Below are 23,530 nucleotides of genomic sequence, written 5' to 3' on the forward strand. Positions count from 1 at the left end.
TAGCAATGATTGTGAGGTTGGCCCAGGACTGGGCACTGTTTTGTTCTGTTGTGCATAGGGTCGCTATGAGTCGGTACTGACTCGCTGGCACCTAGCTACGATGACTATTGCATATAGCAGTGGTGGAGTGAGCATGCTGTCTTGTTTGTGATCTTAGTGGAGAAGCTTTCTGTCTCCGACCACTGACTATGTAGTTTGCTGTAGGATTTTTGTAAATGCCTTTTATCATGCTGAAGAATATCCCTTCTATTCTTAGTTTACTGAGTTTTGTTTTGTTTTTTTAACCATGAAAGTGTGTTCAATTTTTTCTGAGTCAACTGAAATAGCCACACAGTTCTCTTCATTCTAGTAATATGGCATATTCCATTGATTGATTTTCTGATGTTGAACCACTTTAGTTCCAACTTGATCACCTATTTTATGAATATATATATATATATGGTGGTGCTTCAAAAAGTTCATGGAAAAATTTGATTCTCTTTTTATTCCATTTTCCCATAGACGTTTTGAAACCCTTTCATAGATACAAAAATCCTCAAAACAAACAAACAAAAAAGCAGCTCTGCTGATACTTAGAACTTTTTTGTATGTATATTCATAAAGGATATTGGTCTGTGATTTTGTTTTTTTGTGGTTCCTTTTTGTAGTGTCCATTTCTCTGTTGCAATTTCCTGGTTTTCTCTAATTTTTAAAATATATTTTCCTATAACTTTTGAATGTACTTACAATAACTGCTTTGGAGGTTTTGTCTGCTAAATCCAGCATCTGGGCCCACTCAAAGTCCTTGGACTTTGTTCTTGATTTCTGTGGAGTGGATTGCCGGACCTCTTCATACTGCTATTAGCAGAAACTGTCGGCAATAGCTTCGGCCCTAAGGAGATGCAGAGTCCTGGTGTGGCCCTGCAGGATAATGCACTGGACCACAAGGTCAGTTTGAACCTCAGGATCCACAGTTCAACCCACCAGCTGCTCCTCGGAAACCCTGTACAGGGTCGCTATGAGTCAGAACCACCTCAGTGGCACTTAACAAGGGAGATCGCAGTAAGCAAAATACAGACATTCTAGTGGGAGAATACCAATGCTAAGGAAACAGGCTTGTAGAATAGTGAAGCAGGAAGGGTGTGAGGGAGTGGGTGTTTCTCCTGACTATTTTTGCCCCTTAAGTATAGGGTACATTTTTCTGTTTCTTTGCCCACCTAGTAGTTTTTACTTGCAAACTGGACATTATAGATAATATGTTGTTGTCATTTTGTATTATGTTTTGTTCTTTTTCAGGTTGTTGGCTTTGCTTGTTTTGGTAGGAAATTGACTTGCCAGGTCTCAAACTGAAATCTATCTCCCTTGTGGTCTGCAACCTCTGGAGGCTCTGCGTCTTTTTGTCCAGGCCTGAGGGGTGTCCGTCCCCTGCAGAGACCAGCTGTCAGCCAGTGATCAAGGCTGTGGCCACTCACAGACAGCTTAAGCCAGAAAAGTTTCCACTTTCCGCAATCTGAGCTGGGGGGTGGATTAAGGAACATTGAAAAATGCAGAAGAGTTGCAAGTTTCCCCAAGATTTTCATTTTCTCTGGGCTTCCGGGGGAGGGGGGTGTTCCCTTGTGCACCTGTAGTTCACCTCAGTGGAGGACATGAAGGTTCTATTACCTCCGTCCTCGTAACCCTTTCAGCCTTCTGTATGAACCCCTTCAATGCCTAGCTGCTCCGCCCTGCAGCAAGTCCACCCTGTCACCAAGAAGCTGTAGGGTTTCTCTACCTGGAAGGCTTGCGGCCCCCATGGACAGGAAGACCATAAATGTATCGTTGTTACCCAGGACAGCAGCCAGTTTTGGGGAACCAGCGTTTCTCAGGTTGTTGCCTCCCACTGGTCATTCCCAGTGTCCTGAAAAGCTTGTGTTTAATACACACATTCCATTTTGTACTTGAAGCAGAATTGCCTGACCTCCTCAGGAGACGTCAGAAACTATTTTAGACCCTAGAAAGATGGTTTTGCTCAGTGCCATCAGTACCAACTCATACCCCTTACATATAACACAACAAAACACTGGTCTTGCACCAGCCTCACCAACCTCACCATCGTCATGATGCTTGAGCCCCCGCTACTGTCACTGTGCCAGTCTATTTCGTTGGGGGCCTTCCTTATTTTGCTGACCCTCCACTTGACCAAGCATGATGTCCTTCTCCAGGGACTGGGCCCTCCTAGAGAGATAGCAGTAAGCTAAATAGCGGGAGAACACAGACATTAAACAAACAAGCAGATGGAAATACAGGAACCAGCGCTTTATACAACAATGAAGCAGAAAGGTGGGGAGGGAGGGAGGGAGCTCGGTGGTAGGCAGACGCTACTGCTGTGGAGTGGATTCTGACTCGTAGGAGCCTGCAGGGAAGAGGAGAATGGCTCTGTAGTGTTTCCAAGGCTGCCATCTTTTGGAGTCCTGGTGTGGTGCTATAGGCTAAGCACTGGACCACAAGGTCGGTTTGAACTGCGAGATCAGTGGTTCAGAGTCACCAAATGCTCCTCAGAAATACTACACAAGGTCGCTATGAGTCAGAACTGATGCAACAGCATATAGCAACAACAACAACAATCTTTACAGAAGTAGACTGTCCCATTTTTATCCTGAGAAGCAGCTAGTAGGTTTGAACCACCAACCACGCAGTTACCAGCCAAGCCCCTAACTGTTGCCTCACCAGGGAACAGCAGGTTCTGCCTTGAGGTCCTGAGGTAGAAGCAGATTTGGGTTGTTTTATGGAGAACAAGAAGGAGGGAATAAGATGTGGGGTCATAAAGAGAGACAGATAGCGCCGCTTTTATTCTGAGGTAAGTGGAAACTGCTGGAAAGTTTTCAGGGAGGGCAGCATGGCCTCGCCCTTGCATTCTGAAGGCCACACTCAGGATGCCTGCCGGTTTCAGGCCTTAACTTACAGTAAGAAGTAAAACTCCCGCATGCTGAGTTAAGTTGTTGGCTGGGTGTGCCTATTCTGGGGGCTAGGTAGCCTGGGAGCCTTGTGAATTTCTTCACCAAGAAGTGCTGCTTCTTAGTCAAGCGTCATTCATATTAGAATCAGGGGGTCCTTGTTTGGGTCCTGAATCTGTCATATGCCAGCCGTATTTTCTCTAAAAGTCCAACATGCACTGAAGGCACTGGTAAAGAACAAGGTTCTGGTAATTGATGGAATACAAATTGAAATCTTTCAACAAACTGATGTGGTATTGGCAGTACTCACTCATCTATGCCAAGAAATTTGGAAGACAGCTACGTTGCCAACTAACTGGGAGAGATCTGCATTTGTATCCCTTCCCAAGAGAGATGAGCCAACGGAATGCAGAAATCATCAGACAATATCTTTGATATCCCATGTGAGTAGTTTTACTAAAGGTAATACAGAAACGGCTGCAAGCATACATTAACAGAGAATGTCCAGAGGTTCAAGCTGGATTCAGAAGAGGACGTAGGACAAGGGATATCATTGCTGACATCAGATGGATCTTGGCTGAAAGCAGAGAATATAAAAAAAGATGTTTACCTGTGCTTATTAAACTACACAGAGCCTTTCGATTGTGTGGATGATGACATTGGTGAGAATGAGTATTCTGGAACACTTAATTGTGTTCATGAGGAGACTGTAGTTGTTTGATCAGAACAAGGAGACACTGAATGGATTAAAATTAGGAAAGGTTATATTCTTTCACCACACTTATTCAATCTGTAGGCAGAGCAAAGAATCCGAGGTGCAAGATTATATGAAGAAAAACCTGGCATCAGGATTGGAGGAGGGTTCATTAACAATCTGCCATATGCAGATGATACATCCTTGCTTGCTAAAAGTGAAGAGGACTTAAAATACTTACTGATGAAGATCAAAGACCACAGCCTTCGGTATGGGTTGCATCTCAATGTAAAGAAAACAGAAATCCTCACCACTGGACCAATAAACAACATCCATATCAATGAAGAAAAGATTGAAATTGTCAAAGACTTGATTTTTCTCAGATCAAGCATCAACACTCATGGAAGCAGCAATCAAGAAATCAAACAAAGAATTGCATTAGGCAAATCTGCTGCACAAGACCTCTTTAAAGTGCCTAAGAGCAAAGATGTCAGCTTGAGGACTAAGGTGCCCCTGACCCAAGCCATGGCATTTTCAGTAACCTCATATGCATGTGAAATAAGGAAGACTGCAGAAGAATTGGTGCATTTGAGTTATGGTATTGGAGGAGAATATTGAAAGTATGATGAATGGCCAAAAGAACAAACAGATCTGTGTTGAAAGAAGTACAGTCAGAGTGCTCCTTGGAAGCCAGGATGGTCAGACTTCATCTCTTATACTTTGGACATATTGTCAGGAGAGACCAGTCACTGGAGAAGGACATTGTGTTTGGTAAGGTGGAGGGCCAGAGAAAAAGAGGCAGTATGCCAATGAGGTGGATTGGCACAGTGGTATCAACAATGGCTCAGGTGTAGCAATGTGTGTGAGGTGGTCCCAGGACCGGGCAGTGTTTTGTTTTGTCATGCATAGGGTCGCCATGAGTCAGTAACAACTTGATGGCACCTAACATCAGTAACAACAACATATGCGTGTGAAAACTAACCAGTGTATGTGGAAAACTTGAGAAGAAATTGATGCATTTGAATTGTGGTTTTGTGGAAGAATATGGAAAGTGTCATGGACTTCCAGAAGAACAAGCGAATCTGTGCTGAAAGCTAAGATGGCGAGACTTCATCTCGCATTCATCAGCTATGTTAACAGGAGGGACCAGTCCCTTGAGAAGGCCATAATGTTTGGTAAAGTAAAAAGTCAGGGAAAAAAGGGAAGACTCCCAACAAGATGGATCCACAAAGTGGTTGCAACAAGGGGCTTAAGCATAACAATTGTGAGTGTGGTGCACGACCGGGCAGTGTTTGATGCTGGTGTAGAGTCCTGACGAGTAAAAGCTGACAAGACCTGCTCTCCTAGGGCAACTTGGTCATCTCCTCCATCAATCACACTGTTGTCGCTTAGACTTCAGAAGAAGTTTAAGTAAGCAAAGAAGCTGTCAAAGCAATAGATAATTGTATTAGGCAAACACAGGGGCCCCTGGTTGCTCTGGTTTCTGTCATGTGGTTCTATTATAAACTGGTCGCATTGTGAGACCAACTGCCGTTACCCTGGGCTGCAGCTTGTGAATGAGGAGGTTCATGGTCAGTGAACAGCTTGTCAGCATGGCAGTGACAGGAGCCCTCATCCCCTCCAGGCCCTGGCAGGCTCAGGAAGACAGCGGAAAGCCAGAAAGACTCCGTCTTTGCTGGACCCACTGGTTACCTGGGTCCAGGTTCCTCTCCCAGGAGGAGAGCTGTGGCCCCACTTTTACAAAGAGTGAGATTTGCAATTCAGTGTTCTGAGAAGGTGTCTCAAATTTAAACTGCTAGTAAAGGTCTTGCAATTATGGCAAATGGAGCACGTACTGGAGCCTTTCACTCGTCCTATATAACACCACTTGAATACACTCGGCTCTCGGCAGTCTATCTGGAAGAATCTGAGTTTTCCCGTGCATTGAGTGGGCAGCCTTAGTTTTGTTCAGGCCAATTGCCTTGAATCTGGTTTGTCGGGAGTATTAGGTATCGAAAACCTGCAGTTAAGATCTTGTTGTGTCAGTAGATCAGGGGCTGCTGCAGGGGAGCTTCACCTTAGAACATCGAAATCCATCTCAGCTCCAGCACCCCTTTTTTTTTGAGGCATTCTTAATTTCTTGAGGCAATCCGTTATCACTGAGCTCCAGAATCTGGTAATCTGATGCATCCTGCTATATAAAGCACATATAAAGACCAGTCATCTTAGTAAACTTCCTCCCAACAATGGTATTTAAGACCCACCCGAACGAGGCATTTTTCTCGAAGCATTTCCTTACATGTCACCTCTTTCTACACAAAGGAGATTTAAAAAATATGTCCTTTTGCCTGGAGTTCGTGAACAGAAAGTACCTGATATGGCCGGTGCCCTGTTTTCACCCAGGCGTGGTCAACAGCACATCACCAACCTCCACTGCTACACAGTGAGGCCCGAAGGTCCTTCCTGTCTACACCAGGCTAGCTCAGGGAGACCTGTAGCCCATCCTTGACTGTGGCCCATTTCAGAACCTCCGTACACAGTCTCAGTCTCTGTAATCCACTGGGAGCATTGTACTAGGTCCTGCTGTCAGCCCTCTGTTTACCTTTCCCACCATGCCCAGTGGTTCCCTCTGTGTTGTTGCTGTTTTTCAGTGCTATCAAGTTGGTGCCAACTCCTTGTGAAATCTGTGCACAATAGACAAAACCACTGCCTAGTCCTGTGCCATCTGACAGTTGTGGATGAGATCTTTGTTGCAGCGACTGTGTCAGTCCAGCTCATTGAGGATCTTCCTGTTTTTCACTGACCCTCCACGTTCCCCAGCATGATGTTCTTCTCCAGGGACTGATCCTTCCTGAGAACATTTCCAAAGTTCATGAGATGGAATCTCACTGTCTTAGCTTCTAAGGAGCATTCTGGCTGTACTTCAGCCCATGAAGTACTTTCAGCATTCTTCACCATAATTCAAATACATCAGTTCTTTGGTCTTCCCGATTCATTGATCGAAAGAACCATAGCTTGGGTCAGGCGTACCTTAGTCTTCAAAGTGACCACCTGTAGGTCCCAAGTATTGCTGGGATTGACTAGAAGAGTACGAAATGAAGCCCCTGGCTTCTCTTTGTTGACCTTTGCTCTCCAGTCCAGCCCTCACCTTCACTTGCTTGGTTCTTTACACCCCCGCATCCTGAGAAGGCCTCAGTTCCTTTTCACTGAAATTAGTGTTCCCAGGGAAATCATACCAATGCGGCTTTTCAGAATCAGAGTACTTAAAAAATGTCGCACACTGCCATGTCTGGATTTCAAAGGAGGCAGTAAAGTTACCCAAGTCAATAGAAGAAATGGAGGCTCTAACAAGAGTCTTGTCTTTCCAGTTACAACCTCAATACAAAACTTTCTTGGCCACAGCTATCCATTTCATCGTGATTTTCTCATCAGTTTTGTTAAAATGTCTAGTTTATATTTGTGTGGCGTTCTTGAACAAACCAGTAGCATTTGCCTGTATGTTGCCAGTGGAGAAACTGAGACAGAAGAAGCAAATTTTCCATTCTATGTGTTCTCATCACAGGCCCCAGGTTCTGATTTCTGAACAGAGACTGACGTTAACTTTGCTGGACAAGTTAATTAAGGAATCAAATATAGAGACCGTTCTGAAGGTTAAAGACAGGCTTATTTCAATTTTTAATGAATTTAATTTTAAAGTACTTTTTAAAAAATGGTTTTATGCAAAACATAAGATATAAATCTGGAGGAAATAAGTCAATCAGAAAAATATAAATATTATATGGCACCATTATTACAAAATCTCTAGACAATGGACATTTGTGGGTTTTTTTTTAAAGTTTTTGTTGTGAATTATGTGGTAGTTTACATGAGAGAATACCAGCTTTACATTCATCCTATCGTATTTCATTTCATTGCAATGACTACAGTCCCCTCCATGCATCATCAAACAACCAAAGGGTATTACCTGCCCCCCACCACCGCACGCCTGCCCCCCTGTCATCAGCACACAGCCCCTCTCCCTCCCTGAGTCTAGAGTCCCCAGCTGCTCCATCTCTCCATGTCATCGTCTCTGCCTCCATCTCTGGCATCACTGCTTCTCTGGATAGGATCCCACACTCCACACTTCTCCCTTGATGGTCCCAGAGACCTCTGATCCTGGACTGCAAAATCAAACACTCCCCTCCTTTTGTTACAAAACATCTACCTTTACATTTCTGACCCTCACAGTCAGTCCTAATAGCAATTATTCACTATTGTACCACACGAGTCTTATCCCCATCTCCTTTTGTTAGCCATGTCCCAACAGGTTGGAAATCAGTCAGTGGAGATTCTACCTTCCCCCGCCCCATCTGGAACTAGGCTCCCTCTTGAATGCTTGTAAGCCAGTCACCTCTTGCCTTTGTAGACCACCCCCCTCAATTTGAGTAGCCAATGTCTAAGTTGCCTATCCCTGTCAACCCCGTGTACTGAGGGGGTGGGAGTGATCCTCGCTGTAAAGATTTGTTCCCTCTTTTGAGCTACTACATCCGTAAGTATAGGTCAAGTTCATCCAATTGTAGCAGGTTACTCTTTTTTTCCTCTTCTTTCTTCTTCTAGTTGAGTTCTGATCATCCAGCCATTGAAGTGGGTACTATCTGCAAGTATGGGTGTTCTTGTGCATCTCCCCTTACTTCATATCAGCTGGATACTTCACTCTCCGCTCTAGTCCTCTGTGGCTATGTCACTGTCTCTGGGCCCAGGAGTCCCCAGGTCTTGCCATACTGCTGGCCAACCAGGTCTCAATCTGGGTTCACAGGAGTCTAGTGAGTGTGGTCGGATTCATCTCACAGCTTCAGTGCTGTTTTCCCCTCACTTACCCTTTAATGGTCACCAGTCAGACCACATGCCTGCTCGTGTATTCCCCTTAAGGTTTAGTCTTGGAAGGGGGTTTGCTCTGAGGGGACTCGAGCACTTGCCTTGACGGCTCCCGGGCGAACAGCTTGCTTGTTCAGTCAGTCAGACTGCCGTTACTGTTTTTTTATTTTTCCTGTCGGTCTTTCTTTCATGAAGTATCTTCTGTTCTTCTAGCCACTCCAGGCTGGTCTGCTGTCCTTTCAAGTGGAAATTTCCCACCTCAGAAGATTCTGGATGCTGTTCAGGATTCCACCTATGGTCTTATGTAATAATATAAAGGCTCCACAAGAAGCCTCTTTCACTGGGCAAGTTCTAGCCCCCTTTAAGGTGTTCCAATCAGTTATAGGCTGAAGATGGACTTACTCTGGTGATGTTTCTGGCTATTCCTTTCTCTCCTCCTCAAGTGTCTATTTTATAATAATAGGCAAGGGAAACAAGATTCAAAAGACAGCCAAGCATCTTAACACTATTTCCCCTCTTTACCCATTCAAGCCATGCCTCAATCCCTGTATCCCAGAGCCCTGTGGTTCCAAGATCATTATTTACCTCTGTCCCACTTAGCCCATGCAAACCTACCTAACTGTTCTCCCATCTGCCTTGTTCTTCCATTCCCCTCCCGCTTCTTGTGTATTGCACCCCCCTGAAATATGTTATTTTTGGTGATTGGAAAGGCAGTCCCCAATATGGATGAAGTCACACAGTTTAACCAAGGTAAATAAAGACATTCAGAAGTACATGGGAGAAAAGGGACAGTTTCATTAAGTGCTGTATGTTGTTGTTGTTTTTACGTGTCGTCAAGTCGATTCCGACCCGTAGCGATCCTGTATAGGGTTTCCAAGGAGCAGCTGGTGAGCTTGAACCACTGACCTTGCAGTTCAGACGACTTTGCAGTCTGATGCATTAGCCCACAGCGCCACACCAGGACCCCATAAGTTCTATATAGCGTATGCAGTTAAGCAAAAACAGTAAAATCACACAAAACATATGATGTGTGTGGTTGCATAGATGGAAAGCCATGCAGATGTGCATAGGATGGCGTATACCAGCAAACACATGTGCAGCACAGGTGGACCTGGGTGGTGGTATACCATCAAGTTGGTTCCAACTCATCAGGTTTCCAAGGAGCAGCTGTTGAGCTGCCAACCTTGTGGTTAGTAGTCCAGTGCTTACCCTACAGTGCCACACGACAGCTTAGAGTATCTGTATGTATACATCTATTAACATTTGTTCGTACCGCATACGTTGTTATTATTAAGTGCCATCCACATACATTGTTTGAATTGTAACTCAAACTAACCTTTGGCCCAGTGCTTATCCTACAGCGGCACCCCAAGTCTCCTCATCCACATATAAATCCATACATACACAGGCCACACAGAGGGCACCGTTAGGCTTCTTAGATGTAACCAAACAACTTGGGGACTTGGTTTTCTGGAAGAAATGACTTGGGACCATAGTCTTGGGGAACAACTCAGTCAGTTGTCAATTGCATTTTAAAAATTCACAAAGTCCATGGTTTTCATCCTAGTTTGGTGAGTAGCACCATCAAAGTTTGCAAGCGGCCATCTAAGATGGCCACGGTAGAAAATATGACCGAAACAGTTAACGTTTATTTACCCAAAAGCAGAGCTAAGACGCCCAGGAGGGGAAGGGACGCTGGAAGAATGGAGACAGAACACACTCTGAACAATGGAACAGAGCAATTTGTATAAAAATTCTTCAAGAAGAAACTAATTTTCTGTGTAAACTTTCACCTAAAACACAATAAAATAAGATTTTTTAAATTTAAAACTTGCATTATTAAAAATTAATGAAGTCCGGATGTGGCGCTACGGGTTAATGTGCTAGACTGAAAGGTTGGTGTGAACCACAAAGTCAGTGGTTCAAGCTCACCAGCTGCTCCTCGGAAACCCTACACTGGGTCACCATGAGTCAGAACCAACTCGATGGCACATAACAACAAGAAAGAAGACAGCAGCTGTTGATTCACCTTTCTCAAAAAATTAAGGTCTTTCCATTTTCAATTTTAAGTAGTTTGGGAGTTTTTTGTTTGTTTTTTAAATGTCAGGGTTTTTTTCTGTTACGTGAATCACTTAATAGCGGCTGACTGAACAGTGTGGTTTGCTGATTTGATTTGTACGTGCACAGGATAGTTTGCAGATGATTGTGTCTTACATTTGTACGCCTTGTCAAGGGTAAGAAATTCGTTTGCAGCACTGACTGCAGTTAGCCACTGACCCTTTGTTTCGCACTGAAGTGGAATGTGGATATTTGTTTTGTTTTGTTTTTTTAAATGTTCGTTTCATGTTCCATCCTGGCAGGGAAGTGAGGTCGCACCGATACCTCCTCCAAGAAACCTTGATTCCTTTGCCCATTTCCAGCTGGGGCCCCTGGGCTTTGTTCCCTGGAGACTAGCTTGTCCTATGAAACACTACGCCCAACTTGTCTGCCCAGAGCACCCTGAGAACTCGCTTCTCCAGTCCCCAAGCAGGCTGTCATGTTACTAAAATACTCATCCAGCAAGCATGTCGTATTTCATACCTGCTGTTGGTAGGTGCCATCCAGGCAGTCAGGACTCAGAGCAACTCATGTACAAGAGAACACAGCACTGCCGCGTCCTTCTCGTTTGGGGTCTTCCTGTTTTTTCATGACCTCCATTTTACCAAGCATGATGTCCTTCTCCAGGGACTGGTGGCATGTACTAAGCTAGACACCACTTATAAGGAATTCTGAGTAAACTGGCAGGATAGTGAGGGGTCGCAGCGGTGACCATGGACCTGGCTCTGGGTAGCACAGAGTGGACGCTTCCATGGGGAAGGCAGAGAGAAAAGGTGCCCAGCAATTGCTGTGTCCAACCTCCCTTCACTCTCTGGCTAGTCTAGCTCAGTGGCAGACCAGCACCTGGTTACAGAACCCAACTTGACTGCAGAGATCCTGGATCCTCAGGGACCCTGTCGCTCTGACCTGTGCTTCCTCAGACCTGTGCTTCAGAAACCTGGACTCAGGGACAGGTTGTCACTCTGGTGTCATCTCTTCTCGGGGCCTCAGGAAAACAGGTGTCACATGAATGACCACCAAGTCCTGGTGAGAACAAAGGTATACCTTACTATGGAAACTCAGGTGTAGTAAAACCCAAACCCAGTGCTTGGCCATCAAGTCCATCTTGAGTCACAGCAGCCCGTGGATTCCAGAGTAGAAGTCCTCCGTACGGTTTTCCTGCCTGTGGTCTTTACCAACGTGCATCTCCAGGCCTTTTGCCTGCAGTGTCTCTGAGTGAGTTTGAACCACCGACCTTTAGGTTGGTAGTTGATCACAGAACATTTGAGCCAGTGGGAGTGAGGAGAACTTCTCTAACTGTGAGTAAGGTCTGGGGTCTGCTTTGGAGACCACCCAGAATAGCCCCTGTTATCAAGACAGCCCACGAGTCCTGGTGTGGTGCTGTAGGATAAGCACTGGATTGCTAACCTCAAGATGGGTGATTCAAACCCACCAGCTGCGCCTCAGAAACCTGATACAGGATCAATATGAGTCAGAACCAACTCGAGGGTACTTAACAGTAATCAAGACAGTCCAGCCTGGGGTGACACTGGAACACTGTGTGTTCCAGAAAGCCGAGAATCAGGGGCTCCCAGACAGACAGTCTCACATCCAGAGCCCTGGGGGGCCAGCCGAGGGGCCCAGCCTGGGAGCCTTCACATCCCTTAGAAACCAACTCAGGTAAATCTAGTTCACAAAAGACCAGGGTATCCAGAATGACTGGAATTTCGTTTGAAATGCAGACAGGATACTCATGTTCACAGAATGCAGCTTTCTCTTCCTGTTGACACGTTTGGTGGAGGCAGATTACAGTCACGAGGATATGGGTGGGCAAAGAGTCAGAGGACTGATCAGTGAGACCCTGAGACCCCCAGGAGCCCTACCTTCCCCAGTCATACTCCACAGCAGCCAGCTCCCTTCTGGGACACATTCTTTACTCAGCACCTCAAATGAAGGTCTGACCTGGTCATATAATCTAAGAGGGTAGTCAAATTTCCCAAATCCCGGGAAAGAATCCCACACTGCTCTCAACTACGTATGTGACTCATCGGTGTTCACCTGCAGCCTTGGGACCACTTATTTTTACTATCATTTTGTTTCTCTTTTTCTTCCAATTACATTTTATTTGAGATCATTACAGATCCACATGCAATTGTAAGAAACAGTACAGAAAAACCCACATATCCTTTACCCAGAACTGCCCAGTGGTAACATTCTTGCCAAACTGTTGTACATTGCAACCTGGATACTGACATCAATTCAGTGGAGATATAAACGATTCTCTCACCACAAGGAGCTCTCCTTGGTGCCCTGGATTAGCCACTTCCCTCCCACCCATCTCCTCCTTAACCCTTGGAACCACTAACCTGGTCTCCAGTTCTCTAATTTTGTCATTTCAAGAACAAAATTCAATGTAATCATGTAAACTTGGAGGACTCGCTTTTTTCACTTGGCATGGTTCTCTGTCCCAGTTTGCTTGTGCCAATCTTTGGTTCCTTCTTTCCTGAGTATATTCCATGGCATGGATGAACTGTTTGTGCCAATGGACAACTGTTCTTTTTAGTCTGGGACGATTATGAATAAAGCTGCCATAAATATTCGTGTACAGGTTTTCCTGCAAACATAAGTTTTCATTTGTCTGGGATTCCTGCCCAAGAGTGCAATTGCTGGGTTGTATAGAGTTGCATGCTTAGTTTTTCAAGCAACTACATACAAAACTGTTTTCCAGAATAACTGTGCCAGTTGGCATTCCCACCAGCAACATATGGAAGATCGAGTTTCTCTGCGTCTTTACCAGGCTTTGTTACCATCACAGGTTTTTTATATTGCTGTTGTTGTTAAGTGCCATTGAGTCAGTTCTGACTCATAGCAACCCTGTATAGGGATTCCAAGGAGCTGCGTGTTGGGTTTGAACCGCCAACCTTGAAGTTAAAAACCAACCTTGCAGTTCAGTGCATTATCCTTCAATGCCACATCAGGACTCCAGTTTTTTACATTAACCATCATGATAGGTGCATAGTGATGTCTCACTGTGGCTTTAATTTGCATTTCCCTAATGTCTACTAGGAAGGAGCTCTGATAGCATAGTGGTTAAGAGTCAAGCTGCTAACCACAAGGTCAGCAGTTCGAAACTACCAGCCGTTCCACAGGAGAAAGATGAAACTTTCTACTCCCATAAAGATTTACAGCCTCAGGGTCACTATATGTGGGAACCAACGCCACAGCACATAACCACGACCACCACCAATGCCCACTGGGAATCCTGGTGTAGTGCTGTAGGATAAGCACTAGACTGCTAGCCACAAGGTCAGTGGTTCAAACCCACCAGCTGCTCCTTGGTAACCCTATGCTCAATAGCACTTAATCAACTAGATAGCACTTAACAACAGTGTCTACTGAAAGGGGTCCTGGTAGTGTGGTAGGTGAAGAATTGGGTTGGTAACCACAAAGCCAGCTGTTCAAATCCACCAACTACTCCATGGGGAAAAGATGAGAGTGTCCACTACATAGGTTTGTTGTTGTTGTAAAATGCTGTCAAATCGGTTCTGACCCATAGCGACCCTGTATAGGGTTTTCCAGGAGCAGCTGGTGAGCTTGAACCGCCGACCTTGCAGTTCAAACAGCTTTGCAGTCTGGCGCATTAACCCACAGCACCACACCAGGACAACTACATAGGTTTACAGCCTTGGAAACCCTGTGGAGTAGGGTTTCTGCTCTGCCCTGCAGGATCCTCTAGGAGTAGGAATCAGCCGGCTGATGGTAAGTCTGTTGTTTCTGTAATGTCTAGTGAAGTCTCCTGGAGTCCTGGTGTGGCGCTCTAGGATAAGTGCCCAACTGCAAGGTCTGTTTGAACCACGAGGTTGGCAGGTTTAGAAGCGCTTACAAAAGAGGGTCACCAGGAGTCAGAACCAACTCGACGACACTTCACAACAACAGTGAAGTCACCTGGGTTGTACAAACAGCTAAGCACTTGATAACTAACTAAAAGGTTGGTGCCTCAAATCCACCCAGAGGCAACTCAGAAGAAAGGCCCTAACAATCTGTCCCCATGAGGTTGCCCTGGTAACGGGTTTATGGAGCCATCCTGGTCTGCACATAGGGTCACCGGGAGTCCGGATTAACCCAACAGCAGCTTGCCTTCTGACCTTTGTTGCTGTTGTGAAGTGCCGTCAAGTCAGTTCTGACTCATAACAACCCTGTATAGGGTTTCTGAGGAGCAGCTGGTGGGTTTGAACCACTGACCTTGTAATTAGCAGTCCAATTCTTATCCTAGAGTGCCATGCCAGGACTCCTTTATCCCTAGGCAGATGCTGCTATTTGAATATCATAAAGTTCTTTGTTCTAAGGAGTATGTTCATCCCAGGTGTTACTGTTCACCTTGTAGGCCTTTTATGACTTGTCTCAAAGTTGAATCATGGGGCGGTGAGTTCAGTTTCGGACCTGAACGGCCTCTTAGGGCCATTGTCTGGGTGGGGTGATGGGGCATGGTCCCTCCAGTCTCCAGCAAACCAGTAGTCTGGTTATTTTATGTTTTTTTTTTTAATGTTTTTGAGTTTTAGTCCAGATTTTTCTCCCACTCTATCCAGTACCTATTGTGATCCCATTCAAAGTGGTCTATAGCGGTAACTGGGCACTATGTAGTTTTTGTTGTCCCAGGTTGGTGGAGGCTGAGGTTTATGTGATACATTGGTTCTTTGGACTAATTCTTTCCATGTGCTTCCTAGACCTTTTTCAACGTTTTCTGTCATACAAATATGTTGTTGTTGTTGTTGTAAGGGGCTATCAAGTCAGTACTGACTCATAGCAATCCTGTGCACAACAGAACAAAACACCGCCCAGTCCTGCACCAACCTCATCATTGGTGCTACTTTGGAGACCATAGCTGCTGCCAATGCATCTCGCTGGAGTGGAGGTCTTCTTTCTCTCCCATCCTCCACTTTACCAAGCACTATAACCTTCTCTAGGGACCGGTCCCTCCTGATAATCTGTCCGAAATAAGAGAAATAGTCTCGCTATCCTGGTTTCTAAGGAACATTATGGCTGTACTTTTTCCAGCACAGATCTATTTGCTCTTTTGGCAGTCCATGGTACTACTTTCAATATACTCCTCTAACACCATAACTCAGATGCATCAGTTCTTCTATGGTCTTCCTTATTCACTGTGCTCATTTCGCATGCATATGAGGTTATTGAAAATACCATGGCTTGAGTCAGGCACACTTTAATCCTCAAACTGACATCTTTGCTCGTGAACACTTTAAAGAGGTCTTGTGCAGCAAAATTGCCTAATGCAATACATCATCTGGTTTCTTGACTGCAGTTTCCGTGAGTGTTGATAGTAGATCTAAGCAAAATGAAATCTTTGACAACTTCAATCTTTTCTCCATTTATTGTGATCCTCAGTGGTGAGGATTGTTTTGTTTTGTTTTACATTAAGGTGCAATCCATACTGCAGGCTGTGGTCTTTGATCTTCCTCAGTAAATATTTTTCTCAGCAAGCAAAGCTGTATCATCTGCATATCACAGGTTCACTTTCAGCAAGCAAGGTTGTATCATCTGCATATCGGCCGGTTGTTTATGAGTCTTGATCCAATCCTGATGCCCCGTTGTTCTTCATATAATCCAGTTTCTCAGATTATTTACTCAGAATACAATAAGTGTGGGGAAAGAATACAACCCTGGCACACACTTTCCTAATTTTAAACCATTCAGTGTTCCCTTGTTCTGTTCGAATCACTGCCTCTTGATCTATATAGAGGTTCCTCATGAGCACAATTAAGTGTTCCAGAATACTCATTCTCTGCAGTATTGTCCATAGCTTGGCATGATCCACACAATAAAGCACAGGTGAGACCACAACCCTCAGACTCTCTGTGGAAGCGTCAGCTGGGCTCTGAGCCTCCTGGTTGGCATTGCCTTCCCTTCCATCTTCACGGCTGGGCTGCAGGCATGGGGCACACTCTCCCGGCTCCCTCTGAAGTGTGGGCACAGCTGTGGCTTGGGCTCCGGCCTTATCAGTCCAGGCCACACCCATAGGAACATGGGACACCCTGTCTTACACTTGCACTCATCTCATGTCCCCTCTGACACAGGAAGACCATGACACTATGGAAGCTGACCTGGACAAAGATGAGCTGATCCAGCCCCAGCTTGGAGAGCTGTCAGGCGAGAAGCTGCTGACCACAGAATACCTGGGGGTAAGCACCACTTGAAGGGGTGGAGGGCTCTCAAGCAGAAGCAGGGTGCATTTAGTGTTTCCAACAACACATAAGTGTTGGTGAGAAGGTCCATGCTAGGCCTTCTGGCTTCAGAGGCCTGAAAGCTCACCGTGGCCCAGCAGTGTTTCGTTCCGTTGCACGTAGGGTCCCTATGAGTCGGTACTGGCTTGATGGCACTTAACAACAACAACAGCCTAGATACCTGTGAAAACAGTAGAGCATACAAAGGAAAGAGTTATGAAGACTTCTTGATCGTACATAACCAAACACTTTGAGGGAATGAATGGCTGGGCCTAAGAGTTTCAGAGAACATCACGGTTGATTGTCACAACAAAGACTGTTCTATATCCTACTACTTGATGAGTAGTAGTTGTTGTTTGTTGTTGTTAAGTGCCATGAGTCAGTTCCAACCTATAGCGACCCTGTATAGGGTTTTCAAGGAGCAGCTGGTAAGCTTGAACCACTGACCTTGCAGTTCAAACAACTTTGCAGTTTGGTGCATTAGCCCACAGTGCCACACCAAGACTGTGTACATAAAAGCCTATGTGCAGCCATCTAAGGTGCTATTGTTTGTCTCTCCCCATCCTGACCACAAAAGAATGAAGAAAATCCAGGATGCATGGAAACCGTTAATCTAAGGACTAATGGGCCATACAAACCTCAGTGTCCATGACCCATGACCAGAACTACCACTACCATCCACTTTGAAAGGGACCACAACCAAAGTTCCTGAATAGAGTGGGGAAAATGTAAAATGAAGCTAAAAAGATTTAAAAAAAGAAAAGCAGACGCACTGGTTTGGTAAGATTGGTGGACACCCCCCCAACCCCCCAACTGTGGTCCTTTTTCACCCTTCAGGCCTATGTTGTTGTTTTGTGGCATCCATTTGGATCTGACTCATAGCGACCCTGTATAGGGTTTCTGAGCAGCAGCTGGTGGGTTTGAACTGCCAATCTTGCAGCTCAAACGGACCTTGCGGACCAGTGCCTTAGGTCTGCAGGGTGAACAGTCACACTAGGGAGGTACACACTCCTTAGAACAATCATGTGAGATCAAAGGGCAGCATCTGCCCAGGGGTAAAGCTCAGAGGTGGGAAAAGACAAGAGAAAGGACCAATGGAAATGCTAGGCGTAAGTGACAAGAGTGCTGTCAGACTGTGGGGCCTGCGGTCATTGTCACCCAACAGAACGTGTCTGAATTGTTGAGTGGAAAACCAATTTGCTCTGTACACTTTCACCCAAATCAAAGAGACTCTGGAATTTTGAAGCTGGCAGTTGACTGACTGGCTTTGTGACCCAGTCCCCAAATCGCCTGGCGTCAGGTGGCATTGGTGATGAGAGTTGCTTAGTGATTGGCTGGCGAAACATGACCGGGAAAGGATCTCCATGGAGCCTGTGGGGGCCAAGCAGGAGCAGACATCTCTGCCCAGGCCCACCCCCAGTCCAGGGTTCCCTGGGACCCGAGAGGCATGCAGTGCGTCCAGCGAGTGGTGGTCCTGAAACTGGAGGGGCAGCGAAGACCCAGTCATGGGGGCTTTGAAGCCATGGCTAGGGTTTGAGGTTTTACTTACTCTCTGTGAGAACAGGGAAGTGGCTTGGTATTAAAACATTGACTATACTGTCCCTCTGGCTGCCTTAGGGGTTGGGAGTGGAGGAAGGGAGGTGACTGGGGAGTCTGGGGCTCCTCACCATGCTCCCACCCTACTCTCAGAACATATTGAGGACCAAAGGGCCAGTGTGTGAGTGCGGAGGTCTAGAGCCGCATTCACCTGAGTCTGTTGGAATGCTCGTGCTTCGGGTCAGGTCGTGGGTTCGGCAGGTCGGGAAGGCAGGTGGTGGCTTCTGTCAAGAATAACGTACCCAGGAGGCCGTGACTGAGCAGGCCCAGGGGTATCACATGCACACACCTGACGGTGTCTTCCGACAGCTTTACCTGACTCAGCCTGGGAGCGGGCCCCTCCCCTTCTGTTACAGGTGTCCTGGCACCTCCTCCGCACAAGGAAACGCTGTGATGAGACCTTGTGTCGATGTGGCAAAGATTTTTAACAACAACAACAGAACAAGCTGCGGAATGCATTGAGACCCCCGTGGGTGAGGAACAGCAGGGGCCCGACTGAACGGCACCTGGAGGCAGTGACATTTTGCCACAGCGTGCAGACATATGGGTCCTTGTGTGGGTGTGCTATCCTCTTAGTAGAAGGCGATGTTTCCAGTCCTGTCGGACAGACATTTCCATGGCCACTTGATGCTCATTGCTGTGCGTTTTCCCTCCATGGAGACATGGACAGTAAGAATGAAGAACAGCTCAGGAGTACAGACCTGGATGGAGGATATCTGGAGAAACAATGCCTTTACATTTACAGCTTATGCTTGTATGTTATCGTTCTTAATATGTGATCTTTTATCATATATATATATAATTGGAGCCCTGGTGGAGTGTAGAGGGTGGGAGAGAGCAAATTTTTTGAAGAAATCATTTCTTATGATGCAAAATTTCCCAAAATTGATGGAATCTCTGACTAAGATTTCAGAATACTCCATGAATCCATGCCTGAAAACATGAACTAAACTTCCAAAGTGTATCCAGACCATGTGAGACGGAGACTCGCCATCCTGTCTTCTGAGGAACATCGGGCTGTACTTCTTCCAACACAGATTTGTTTGTGCTTCTGAGATTCCGAGGTACAGCCAGTGTTCTTCCCCAACACCAAAACTCACATGTATCGATTCTTCGCCAGTCTGTCTTAGTCATTATCCGATTTTCACATGCATGTGAGGCAATTGAAAATACCAAGGCTTGGGTCAGGAGCACTTTAATCCTCATACTGATAAGTATGTGTACATGTTTTCATGTCTGTAAACATTTGATAAGTATGTATACATATATATATATATATAATGAAGACCAGAAAGGGCCACCATCTTGCTGTGAAGACCAGGTACATTTGTCTCCTTTGTGACCACTGTCACAGCGCTCCACATCGTGGTGTCACTAAGCAGCAGCCATGTGTTCTCTCACAGTTCTGAAGGACAGGAGTGTGAAACCAAGGTGTCAGCAGGGCTGAGCTCCCTCCGGAAGAGCCCCTTCCTGGCCTTTTCCAGCTTCTGGTGGCTCCAGTGTCCTGTGCTTGGTCTACAGAAACAAGAACCCTGCCTCAGCCTTCCTCTGACTCCTCCCTTTCGGTGTTGTTGTCTTCTGCCTCTTACAAGACCCATCCAGCTAACCCACAACAATCGCGTATCAAGGTCCGAGCCTTAACTACATCTTTAAAGGCCTTCTTCCAAATAAGGGCACATTCACAGGCTCCAGGATTTAGGGCATGGACACAGCTTTTGGGAGGCCCCCATCCAATCCACTAGTCCAGTCCACAACTGGAGCCCATAATGTAAACATTCAATTAGAAAATATACTGTCACCCTCAAGACTATGACTCTTGGTCACTCTTCAGGATTGGAGCTGAATGCACGCCCACGACTCACTTCCAGTCACCAACAGGCCTAAAGGGTAACATCAGGGAGGTCTGCACTGCTTAGGACAGCCAATCGTATGAGACTAAAGGGCAGCATTTGTCCAGGAACAGAGCTCAGAAGGCAGGAAGGGACAAGAAGGCATGATGAATGGAAACAGGAAGCACAGGTCAGAAGTAGGAAGAGCTGCTACGTTGTGGGGATCACAATTAATGTCACACAAAACACGTATCTGAACTGTTGAATGGAACTTTGTGGGGATCACAGTCCATCACACACAAAAAAAATGTGTTTGGACTGTTGAATGGAAAACTACTTTGCTTTGTAAATTTCCACCCAAATCATAATAAGTTGTTGTTGTTGTTATTAAGTGCCATTGAATTGGTTCCGACCCATAGAGACCCTGAATAGGTTTTCTGAGGAGCAGCTGGTGAGCTTGAACCGCTGACCTTGCAGTTCAAATGGCTTTGCAGTCTGGCACATTAACTGACAGCGTCACACCAGGACTCCATATATACTAAGTTAAATATATATATATATATATATATATATATATCAAAGATATGATTCTAATGGTTTTAAATTGTTCTTTAAAAAAGAAAAAAAAGCAAATTTATTTTCAAAGGATCCTAGAGTCACAGAAAGTTTCACAAACAGTACCGAGGTCCTGTGTGCCCTCACAGGGTTTTTACGGGTCCGTGCCACCCACCGACACTCATCTGTCAGTGTGTGTACCGCGGTGGCGTCCATGTTGTGTGATGCTGGAAGCTGTCCCATCAGTATTTCAAATACCAGGGGGCCACCTGTGGTGGGCAGGTGTCAGTGAAGCGTCCAGCCTGAGACATCTACGTGTTAACAAAGTGGCCAGTGAAAGCCTTCTGAACAGTTGCAGCGCGTTGTCCGACGTTGTGCTGGTAGACAAGCCCTGCAGGTTGGAACACACTCAGAATCTGACTGGGGAAGAGCCGTCTTCTCTCAGTAGACTAGACCTTAATGACATGAATGGAGTAGAATGTTTGGGAACTTCATTTGCAGCTGTGGTGTAACTCTGCACCACATCATTGATAATCATACTGTGACTGGTACAAAGTATGTGTGTAGGAAAACTGGAAGGTGCCAAGTTGAAATGGAACTCTAGGATGGACTGCTGGTAGCCATAATTCAAAAATGGTTGAGGTGGCTCATCGACAGGAAACTGGCTGACATTTCAGCCAGATTCACAAGAGGAACATGTATCTTGCCTGAAAGCAGAGAATACCAGAAAGGTGTTTCTGTGTGTTTTTGACTGTGCAAAGTAACAAATTATGTGCCTCATAACAAATTATGGATAATATTGAGAAGAATGGGAATTACAGAACACTCGGTTGTGTTTGTGTGGAATGTGTACATGGACCAAGAGTCAGTCGTTCAAACAAAACAAAGGTATGTCCTCCTGGTTTAAATTCAGAGGTATGCGCCAGGATTGTATCCTTTCCCCATACTTACTCAGTCTGTATCCTAAGCAAACAATCTGAGAAGTTGGACGATGAGAAAGAATACAGCATCAGGATAGGAGGAAGGCTAACAACCTGCCATAGACGAGATGAGACAGCCTTGCTTACTAATATTTTTATTGTATATTTTCTTAGTAAGTTATTATTCCTTACCAATGACTGTGACCATATACTATTTCGAATGATCCTGCCACATTTTACTTTATTCCCCAATAGGTAGTTCCAGTTTCATTCTAGTCTAATTTTGTCATGAACTAACCCAAGTCAAAGCCCTGTGCCAGAGTCTGTCCTCATTCCTGGTGACTTCATGTGTTACAGAGTAGAAGTGCTCCATGAGGTTTTCTTGGCTGTCATCTTTATCAAAGTAGATGGCCAGGACTTTCTTCCATGGTGCAAATGGGAGGGCTCAAAGCGCTAAACTTTACATTAGTCATTAAACACAAACCAATCAACCTTGTCTATTTAAGATTTCCCATATTTGAAATTCTTTCACTAGGATTTAGAACCTTTTTCGACTCGTGCTATAAAATGCCAAATCACTTTCCAAGAGACTTGTCTCAAATTTTACTGCCACTAATGCTTTCTTTAAGGAGCTCTGGTAGCGTAGTGGTTACGAATCGGGCTGCGAACCATAAGGTCAGCAGTTCGAAACTACCAGCTGCTCCGCGGGAGAAAGATGAGGCTTTCTACTCCCGTTAAGATTTACACCCTCGGAAACCCTGTACAGGGTCGCTATGGGTCGGAACCGACTCGAAGGCACTTAACAACAACAACAATGCTTTCTTTAAACAAAGGAGCTCTGGTAGCGTAATGGTTATGAATCGGACTGCGAACCACAAGGTCAGCAGTTCGAAACTACCAGCTGTTCCACGGGAGAAGATGCGGTTTTCTGCTCCCATAACGATTTACAGCCTCGGAAACCCTGTTCACTGTCGCTATGGGTCGGAACCGATTCGAGGGCACTTAACAACATCAACAGTACTTTAAACTGGTGTCCTGGTGTGGCACTGTGGGATCAGCACTGGACTGTTAACTGCAAGGTTGGTGGTTCAAACCCACCAGCTGCTCCTTGGAAACCCTGTACAGGGTATCTAAGAGCCAGAACTGACTTGACAGCATTAACAGCAATATATAAATCAGGAGTCGTGGTGTGATATAAATCAGGAGTCGTGGTGTGGTACTTTAGGATCAGCACTGAACTGCAAACTGCAAGGTTGGTGGTTCAAAGCCACCAGCTGCTCCTTGAAAACCCTCTACAAGGTCACTGTGAGTAGGAATCAACTTAGCGGCACTTCCTAACCACAACGTGTGAAGCTCGGGGGTAATTCTGCTCTGCCCTAGAGGGTCACCATGGGTTGGAATGGACTCAGCCGTTGGGAATATTTTTAAAGGGTTGCTGAGTAGATGTGTTTGTGTCTTCCATTGTTGCTTGTGTAACTAGTTAAAGAATGATGCTTGTGGGGACAGCTGTATTTTTCTTTACTCATGAAGTTGATTTATTTTTTTTTTTTTACTTTGTTTTATGATTTGATTGTTTGAATTCTTTGCCAAATAATCTAGTAATCTAGTTGGTGTTTTCCATATTGATTTGTAAAGCGCTTAATATACTGACAGTTCAGCCTTTTATCTATTACGTTTACTACAGGCTTTCTTCTCTTTAATGTGGCTATATGTGTTTTTTGTTGTTTTTTTTTAAATTTAAGGTTTTTATTGTGGATTGAGTGAAAGTTTACAGGGCACATAATCAGTTTCACATTCAACAATTCATATAACTTGTTTCATTACATTGATTATAATCCCCTCCATATACCATCAGTTAAAAGTATTTCTCTTTATC

At 45.3% G+C, this 23,530-nt stretch overlaps 1 protein-coding gene across 1 annotated transcript in view; it reads left to right on the plus strand.

Moving 5' to 3' along the window:
* The window catches only part of ARMC9 (armadillo repeat containing 9), a 162,967-nt gene that overhangs the window by 135,688 nt on the left and 3,749 nt on the right, over positions 1-23,530 (plus strand). Inside the window, exon 19 of the mRNA XM_006866738.1 lies at positions 16,608-16,712. Coding sequence (XP_006866800.1) covers positions 16,608-16,712 — 105 coding nt within the window. The remainder of the gene's footprint in view (positions 1-16,607; positions 16,713-23,530) is intronic.

Source organism: Chrysochloris asiatica, unplaced genomic scaffold (assembly GCF_000296735.1).
Source record: "Chrysochloris asiatica unplaced genomic scaffold, ChrAsi1.0 scaffold00096, whole genome shotgun sequence".
NCBI classification, from domain to species: Eukaryota; Metazoa; Chordata; class Mammalia; order Afrosoricida; family Chrysochloridae; genus Chrysochloris; species Chrysochloris asiatica.